Source organism: Canis lupus, chromosome 36 (assembly GCF_003254725.2).
Source record: "Canis lupus dingo isolate Sandy chromosome 36, ASM325472v2, whole genome shotgun sequence".
Taxonomy (NCBI): domain Eukaryota; kingdom Metazoa; phylum Chordata; class Mammalia; order Carnivora; family Canidae; genus Canis; species Canis lupus.
Window position 1 is genome coordinate 17,485,917 of NC_064278.1, and position 9,729 is coordinate 17,495,645.

A 9,729-nucleotide genomic window follows, 5' to 3' on the forward strand; every position below is an offset into this window, starting at 1 on the left:
GGACCAAAACCACGAGGGCAGTTACAGAGTCCCTGGCTTGCTAGCTCCTCTCTTCCTCCTGAGCCTCCCTCCCTGGGTCGCAGCCTGCAGGGGGGCGCCCTGGGAACGCACTCGCTTGTGCAGAGGAACGCGGAAGACCTGGGCCTGCAGGTGGTTCCCGGAAAACCGGCGGCTGCTTCCCGGAAAACCGGCGGCTGCGTGCGGCTGCAGACGCTCCCCCAGGTCCTGCCTTCTAAGCGCCCTGCTTTCCTGGGGGGGGCCGCGCCGGGGAAGTCAGGGCAGGAGGGGGGTGGGCGCCCCACGCTGGTCCAGGGCGCCTCCTGTAGGAACACTACCCGCTCTCTGCACCCCCACATCACAGGGGCTGTTCGCATGAGCCACTCGCTAAAGGGAGCTTGTCGTGAACTCAGGTCCGCTGAGATGGGAAAAAGGACGAGCAGCTTTGCCTTGGAGTAACCTGGTCTTTTCCCACCGGCCCCGCGTCACAGCACAGCTGCCCGGCGGCTCCGGCAGGCCAACTGCTCGGCGGGATCGGGCGGGATCGGGCAGGCTGGGCGCCCTGGTGGCTCCGTCCCGGCCCCGGGCCGCTGGACAGCAAAGCCCGTGGCTCCTCAACCCTAACTGCCAACACCGGCGAATAACTGGCCGTCCGCCGCCCAAAACAACACGTAAGGCTCAAGTCTGCGGAAGGCCTGGAGGACTCTAGAGAAATGCAGAACCTTCCACTTCGGGTCAAGAGAGGGACGCGCATCTACGGAGCGGGAGGCCGTGCGGCAGGCTCAGGGCCTCAGCTCGCGGCAGCTCCCCACGCGGGCTCAGCTGCGTAGCATCCTCAGACCAAGGAAGGCAATAATCATTCTTCTGCATCCTGATTGGCTTCATCTCGGGCACCATGCTCGCGGCTGCCCTGAGGAGACCCGAAACTGCTACATGGTTAGACTGAGAAATTGCTAAAGAAATTGGCAATATTTATTTTTTTTTAAGATTTTATTTATTTATTCATGAGAGACACAGCTAGAGAGAGAGAGAGGCAGAGACCCAGGCAGAGGGAGAAGCAGGCTCCTTGCAGGGAGCCCGATGTGGGACTCGATCCCGGGTCTCCAGGGTCACGCCCCGGGCTGAAGGTGGCGCTAACTGCTGAGCCACCCAGGGATCCCCGATGAAGAAATTTCTGAACAGTCAGAGATGTCTAAAATGAAAGGGACTGTTCTCGGCGGGGATGAGTAGCTCTGACCGGTGTCCCCAACGGGCGGGAGGCTGCCGGGGATGGCAGGCTGTAAAAGGCACGTGCCCCTTGCAGACCCGTGAGGAAGGGGACGTCCGAAGCCTCTGGCCCCCGGGTGCTTGTCGCCGGGCGCGGTTCTGGCAGCATGCCACAGGTGCCCCTGGTGCGCGGGAGGGCAGCCCGGGACCGAGCGTCCCCTGGCCGGGCGGCGGGGTCGCACACACTGCGGCACCGTGGCCAGGGTCCCCACGTGGCAGCTGCACCGTGGCCCCCTCACAAGGCAAACAGTGGGCCTCGTTGGCAAAGCCAGATTTGGATCTCAAAGTTAAACCGAAGTTACCTTGGAGTGCAATTAAAAAGGATACGTCAAAATTAAAACCATTGTTGAAATTAATCAAAGATTTAGAAAGGCAGAATGAACTCCAGAGCTGGAAATTACTGATTTAAACAATTGTTCTCACATTTTAAACCACATAATGAGCTAAAAATTACGAAGCCTCCGAGTATAGCTGTAAAGAGTAGTCCTCCACCAAAGTCAGAATGAAATGTTTTAGCTTTCAAAACTCAAACGCAGAACAATTGCTCCCTACAAAATGGTATAGGAAGAGGTTTCTGACCCCTGCTAATTGTTTTATTATTCTTCAGAGGGGCACACTGGCAGCATTCCCCAGGGTTTTCAGTAATTACACTCCATTCAATATCTGAAGAATTACAATAATTCTACATAAAATATACTTGTGCCCTTCGGATGCAAAGCCCAGAGAAGTGAAAAAACAACTTAAAGTAAATTAGCAGGAAAATTATCATAGTTCCTGTTTATTTCAGGGCTCCGTATACCAGAGGCTAATTATACATTGTATGTTACGTCTTCTTGGAGGTATTTATAACATATTTCTCATGCTGATCAACGGACATGGATCTTTTATGAAAACAAAGTTCATAACTTTTCCGATTGCCTCTTTGTGTATGAGAAATTATCCAGTGCAGACACGTGTCACTTAATGCTTGCCGGAGTCCTCAAAGCCATAGTATCCAGCAGGGTGTTATCAGTGTTCACATGTACATACCTGTGAAGCTTCGGCTCCTCTATGAATTTTTTTTCCTGCCAAAGGGCTGGGGCTTTTTGTTTGCTTGTTTTTTGTTGTTTTAACACTACAGACGCTTTCTCGAAGTCATTTTCTATACTTTGGCAGCCAAGGGTCCATGAGAGAGGAAAGCAAGGACTGGCATTACATAGCTACTCGGAGATAAGAAAATCTCTTTTCCTGGCTGGAGCCTTATCAATTTTCTGCTAGTGTTAGAATTAATCCCCGTCTCTGCGGGACCCCCTTTAGAGTCTGAGCAGCCACGGTGTCCCGAGACAGTACACAGAGCCTGGGGGTCCCAGCTACCCTTAAAATACCCTGAGCAAGAAATGGACATCCTGGCTGGGAAACGGTGCCTGGGTCTTACTGATGTTTTTCCTCATGCTTCTGCCCTTTTTTTTTTTTTTCCTCCTTTCTTCTTTTGTCTTAAGCTAAATTGAACACAATATATATATATAAAAAAATTCCCTTCTAAATCTTTATGGCAACCAAAACATTACAAAGAAACTAAGAGGATCACTTGATGACAAAAGTAATAAAGGTCAAATAAATTACAATCTGCCCGAAAGACTGAATACCTACTCATCTTTTAAATGTCTTAAAATGCAAGTGGCATGAAAAACAGTCACAAGGCCATGTGAAAAAATTTATATCAAAACAGAAATACGTATGTAAACTATGACTTCAGTTGTTTGAAAAAGTGAAGTGATATCCTAAGTGATTTGTACTTTGCTCTTAACATTTTCTGCATCATCCCATTTTCTACAATGTGCACGCATTAGTGTTACAATCAGAAAGGAAGAAAAACAGAGGAGGGAGGAAATAAAATAATTAAGATTAACGTTAAAACGCACACTTTTGCTGGAAGGTTGGAAGGGTCAGTAATGCACAGGGTTTACAAAAACACATAAGTGGGATATTTTGGTTGTATTCAGGCCTCCTCTTCCTTCCAAAATGGGAATAGGCTTGTGCATCGTCATCTCATTCCTCATCACCGAGTCCTGTTGCCTGCGAGGAAGGTGACAAGCTAACCCTTCTCCGAATCTCCGATCGTCACGGATTCTCTTACACGTTCACAGTGACCTCCAGAAGGGATGGTGAAAACCAGTCCCGAGGAGTAACGCACAGTCTCAGAAACAACAGACTGATTTTCATGTCGGAGGCACAAGCAGAACAGTAGGACTAGAGTTCTCCCATTGGTACCCCTCCTCTGAGAGGCACCTTGTGTGGGTGACTGTAGGTGCCTCTTCCATGTGAGTAAACCGGTTAGACATCCACGTTGCCTCCAGATGGTCGGTGTCTCAGCACAGGCTGTTTTTCACGGGCCCAATTATTACTGAAATAAATAATGGTTTGTTCTCCTGTATGGATTACATGCTAAGCTTACCTGCATTTCATTCTTTCTATTTTCTTTATTCTTTCTAGCGCATGATTGCAAATACTGCCAGAACAGTGCGATTCTGCAGGAGCCAGCCCTTCAGTAAGTCAAACGCTGCTGCGTGCTATATCCTCGAGAGCTGGGTGATTGAGTCCTTTATAACGAGGCTACTGAGACGTTCTAGAAGTCTGGACAATATCTGATCGTGTCGGGGACAGTTTGAACCCTGATTTCCCATGGGATAGAGGCCTTGAGTGGAAGGATTTTCTTGTCGTAAAACTAGAAAGTAACCATAAGAATATTATTTTATGAATGAACTTAAAGAGAATACATGTGCTCTTTCTAGTGTGGCTAGAGACAGCGAAGGCATGATTGCCAGCAAATCCCGCCTCAAACCAACTCTCTTTATGACTCACTGCTTGATGTTGAGAAACTCACATCAACCCCTGATGACTCGGTTCTCTCGTTTACAAACCAGGAAAGATAATATTTGTTTTCTCTCGAGGTGTTGCAAGAATGCATTGATGTGTATAACACATTTGCAAAAGGCCCCATAGCAGGAATTCATATTATATTCCTAGTATTCCCAAGCAAATTTAAGATGTTCTTCCTAAATCTGGGCGTAGCACAATAACTAGTACTAAACAATGCTTTAATATAAAACTATTACTGCTAATAAATAGCAATTGTAAACTGGTTGGGATTGAGTTGCATCACAGCACCAGATCATCGTGCCAGACCAGTGCGACTGTCTCCTGGGCTGGGACTTTCAGTGGGGGTGGAGCTTTGGCTACCTCCAGCAGGGTTGGGAGTCAGAAGGTGGCCCCTATGAAGTTCTTTGCTAAATTCATTGTATGAGTCACTTGAAGTCATTTGGCTTATTAAGCCAATGTGATAATTTGAGATGGACATGACTGTGGGGCTCCCAGTACCATCCCCTCCCGTAAACCTTGTGCTAAGAGACTAAAAGCTTCTCAGTTTACTGATCAGAGCTATCTTTACCCTTCCCAGCCCAAGACTTACCCAAAGTGAGAGTTTGCTAACACAGCCTGCCAGAACTGCTAAATGTTCCTTTTTTTTAATATACAAGGGGAAAAAACTAGGAAAAATAATCTTTACTTGGGGAGGAAGTAGACCTTTAAACTTTTTATTCAAATGATTGTGCCTCCTCGTCCTTCCAAAATGAGAATAGTCTTGTGCATCGTCAACCATTCCTGTGAGGATTCTAGAAGAATTAAAGTGTCTCACATCTCTTCAGCTAGTCATTTACTGTACGTGTAAAGACATGGTCTTAAAGCAGTTATACACGTGAATTTGAGAATATGTAAGTGATGTTGGTCTACAACAAGGCCCATGAATCCATGGCCCTCCATGGGGTCCAAGAAATTCCTGAAATGAAACCCAAATTCTGTCTGCCTGAGAGGAATCATAGCCTTGAGAAGGTTCTCAATGAGATCTAAGAACAGAGGAACTGTCATATGTTTTGTTCCATAAGCGTAAATCCTACATTCTCCTCCATCTTCTCCTAGAGAAGTGGGGGGGGGGGGCGGGCGGTGAATTATATATCTATACATAAAATATCCACTGCATTTGTGGAAGTTATCAATAACTACTGGTAAACAGCAGCTGCTCAGCGCTGAAGTCAACAGTCTATAGATAAAGCTATAGGAATAGATTCGTAAACACTGTGGGAATATGTACAATGTAATTACAGTATATTGTACATGTAGAGTACACTGCCAGGGAAAAGCGAGGAATTAAGCGCTGTGGTATTATTTATATGTGATAATTACACTGATGAGTTTCTTCTGGGAGTGCGTAGGGGCCTTTGTATCTTCTCTCTGCTTTTCTGCGTTCAGACCTGCAAGGCTCCTCTCCACCCCATATGCAGATGGCAGCCCAACTGTCTTTGGGAGGGATGCGTGGATCTAGGAAGAGCGGATGGCCTGCAGGAGGCAGGGTGTTATGAGGGAAAGGACGCTGGCCGGGAGTCTAGACCCGGGCTCGGCCCTCCCCGTGCCCGCTAGATAAGAGTCCTCCGCTGGTGACCCACGGGAGACCCAGCAGCAGAGGTGCTGTGTCTAAACAGACCATTTCCCCCTCTTGCTTGGAAATGACGTCTCCATGAAGAAATGGCGAGAATTCCCAGGAAAGAAATCCAGACTTCTCGTTTCTCTAGAACAGTGGGAAGATCTGGCAACTCGGGGTGCACATTGGCCCGTGGCAGCAACGTGCAGGAGCTGGGAAGTCACCTCCCGGGGGACCCATGTCTCCAGTTTATCACCCTCACATTTGGTTTTCCTCATTCACACACATGTGGAGGGCTGTGGGCACTTGACGGCCTTTCAGCCTGGTTTCAGAGAAATCTGTTACCTTCAGATTTCAGGCACTCACGTGCGTGGGGGAGCAGGTGAGGAAAGAGCAGTAGCTGGCATTTCAGAACAGGCCCCATCAGCCAGGGAATCCCTGGAAGGCCTAGCAGCAGCTGTGACGTCAGCGAGGCCTGGGAAGGGGCTCAGGGCTGCAGCGGTGCCCGACCCCGCGTCTGGAGGGCCGGACCTGCTGATGGCCCTGCCTTGTTTCAGTTCAGCCCAGGTGTTAAGCCCTTTTGTTGGGACCTAACGAAAACTGTGTCTTTTGCCATCAGTCCTCATCAGTCCTCACCTATCCAAGGGGGGCGGAGAGCTGAGTGTCAGACGCGAGTGGGAGGGACAGAGAAAGTGACTTTAATGTACAACCAGGAGCTATCAAGTGATGCTTTCACTTTTATTTGCTGCCTTTTTTTTTTTTTTTTTTACAACATATAATACAAAGGAAAGTGATCAAAAAGGTGATCCCAGGGAAGAAAAGGGTGGGAGAGAGGGAACAAGTGGAAACATTTCGATGAATATGGTATGTGGAAAGGTTTCAATGAGACCTTGGGATCCACGATAGATGTAATAAGTAATTGGATAGAATAAATAATTGGAGAAAATAAAGCTGTATCGTATATGCATATATTGGGCAACACCAATGTGCGCTTTTTCTCTTTCCGCAGATCCTGATGCAGCTCAAGCTAATAAGAACCATCAGGACGTCCGGAGTTATGTACGGCAATTAAATGTGATTGACAACCAGAGAACTTTATCACAGATGTCACACAGATTAGAGCCTCGCCGACCATAGACATTTAAAGTGCCCAGAACAATGGTTGCCTCCAGTCCACAATCTTTCAGAAATGCCATGTACTCTACCACTGACTGTATTGTCACTAGAAAATTCTGCAAAACAAGCAGAAAGGCCCCCCGAGACATGTCAGGGCTGCAGCTTACCAGCGTCATGACAAGAGAAGAAATTCTTTGACTTACATAAAGCGTTCACACTCTAGCTTAGGAATCTCCAATTTGTAGTCACACTTTTATTTCCCAATCGTGCCATCCTCTTTGCTGAAATGTAAATTAAATCCCACCTGGAAGGTTTGGTAGAAATACCTTTGTCAAGAGCGGTAAGAAGCCCCTGACAGTTTTTCTCAGAGAGTTCACAAGGTGAGATGTGCTACAAATAGGGTTTATTTGGCTACATCTGTGGTGACATAGTTTCAGTTTTTACCTCAACACCTTGATTTGGAGCATGGGGTTTTTGGAAAGTGTTGAGGAATCATGTAAATCCAAAGCATAAGCTGTGTTCTAGCATCTTCTAAATCTTACCTCTGAAGGAATTAAACCCGACCACATTACTGTAAAACATGATGACTACTTATGTAATTTAGGGAGGACTGGTCTGTAATTTCTGAATGATATATAGAATAATATTTATGTTTACAATGTAACTTTTTTAAACTTACAAATCAGGATTACATACATAAGAATTCCACTAAGAAACTCCAAGGTTCTAAAAATTGCCAGCGTTCAGATTAAAAAACAAAACAAAACATTTCAAAAGAGCACAATATGCACAAAACATTTTTCAAAATTAAAGTATTTTCCTGGGCATTAAAAACCTTTACTATTGGCTAATTATTGTTACAGATTAAAAATAAAACACACGCGTATTTTCTGGACATAATTGTTATTACAAATATCTTGATTTTCAGCAATTGTTTTGCACTTTCAAATAGATTGTAAATAGTTCACTCAATCAATGGTATAGAGTTATTTATTTGCTATATAATAGATATTGTGCCAAATGATTAGTTTTTATTTATTTTATTTAGTATGTAATTTTGGAGTACATTTTTTTCCTCTTTTCACAATTAGGCTACCTTTCATGTGTAGGAATTGTATGTATGTATATCTTCTGTAAATAACAGCTAGTATCTTCATTAAATATAACTGTTGACCAGAAAAGGTGGTGGCGTTCTCAATTCCTAAAATATGGGAGGGGTAACCTTTTTGATATGGTGGGATTCCATCTTTTTTTTAATCGAAATAAAATTCACAGACTATAAAAATCACCCTTTTAAAGTGTAAAATGCAGTGGTTTTTAGTATATGCACAAGGGAGTTCAGCCATCATCACTAATGCCAGAACATTCTCCCCTTACCCCAGGCTCTGGAAACCACTATCCACTCTCCACTTTCCTCTCTATGGATTTAGCATTTATTCTGGACATTTTGTATAAATGGAATTATATAATATGTAGCCTTATCTGTCTGATTTCTTTCACTCGGCATAACACTTTCAAGCTTTGTCCATGTAATGGCATGTGTCAGTACTTCATTTCTCTTTATGGCTGAATGGTGTTTGATCATGGGGCTATCACACCTCTTGTTTGTCAGTTGATGGCCACTTGGGTTCTTCCATTTTTTGGTTATTAGCAGCTATGAAAAAGCACAGTTTTAGAACTGCCTGGTATGATGGGGCCTCATACCATTTCTCGGTCATTGAAGCACTTAGTAAATATTTGATGAAGAGATTTCTAAAATTCTTTAAAGTCCAAATATGTCTCTATTTTTTCATGTTAGCATTTTCCAGAGTGTGTTCCAGGCTATACTAGTCTGCAAGGTCACAAACTGTTCCTCCAAAAACAGACACACAACTGCGAAGCGAAAAACAAAACCAAGATGGTATCTTCAGATAAATTTGGGAGCCACTGCATAATATACCCCATTCTTAGAAACGATTCCCAGTGTTTACTAACATATTGAAGGCTCTGAGAAGTCCTACTGTAATCCCTCCAAACATTACACAGTAGAAGCTCACTTTGAGAAATGCTAAAGCAGGCAGATGCCTTTCTGTGTTCATTCATCTCCTAGTTCAAGGTCCCCAGGGATGTCTCATGTGTTATGCCTCCCACTTAGTGGATCAGAATGCCTGGAATTCACTAGAGATAGAGATTTAAAAAAAAAAAAAAAAAAAAGTCACTGAATAAATTTTTTTGAAGTCTTTATTTTTCAGGATTTCACCATGAGGTCTATGAGATATAGACCTCAATATTGACTGCAAATTTTTACCATTTTATAGTTTTCCTTTTCTTGATAATTTTGAAAGCTGAGAAATGAAGCTGAGAGCCTATCCCTTGGGCATTCTTGCTCTTGTTTACTCTTCTTTATCCCTACCTTACTTAAAAGCTGGAATCCTATGTCTGACAGCCTCTTTCTCCCAATTTCATGGTGAATGACATCTTTTGGCCTTTTAATTTAGGCTCAACGTTATTCAAAATTAATACACATGCCCTTCCATGCATTCCTCTTAGTCTTCCAAATGAGAATAAGGTAGTAATGGCAAAGTACAAGAATTCTCACTCTAAAAGTGGGGAGCAGTAGCCAGGCAACCTTTCCTGAAGCAGGAGATGCAGTTAATATTTTTCAACTTGCAAACGAGCCAAAAGAAAATAAGAGGCCCAAAGGGTCACAAGAAGGATAATGAGGTTTGCTGGAAGACGTGAAGAAAGAATGTTTTTACCCAAAGTGCCTGTAGAAAATTATACATTTAAGTGTTTAACATACCTGCTTAGCAAGGACACTGGCGCAGTGTACAAGAGCTAAGCCTTTCCAGCAATTGTTGAATACCATGCTGGTTAAATAGATTTCTCCTGAATTCAGTGGCATTTCCTCTTAAATA

The 9,729-nt window shown here is 44.4% G+C and overlaps 1 protein-coding gene across 13 annotated transcripts in view; it reads left to right on the forward strand.

Moving 5' to 3' along the window:
* The window catches only part of RAPGEF4 (Rap guanine nucleotide exchange factor 4), a 283,291-nt gene extending 275,278 nt beyond the window's left edge, over positions 1-8,013 (forward strand). For all 13 annotated transcript variants that reach the window (XM_025460193.3, XM_025460194.3, XM_049106225.1 and 10 more), the window contains 2 exons: positions 3,736-3,790; positions 6,726-8,013. In XM_025460193.3, the coding sequence (XP_025315978.1) occupies positions 3,736-3,790; positions 6,726-6,853 (183 nt within the window). In that variant the 3' untranslated portion in view covers positions 6,854-8,013. The remainder of the gene's footprint in view (positions 1-3,735; positions 3,791-6,725) is intronic.
* The last annotated feature ends 1,716 nt before the right edge of the window (positions 8,014-9,729 follow it).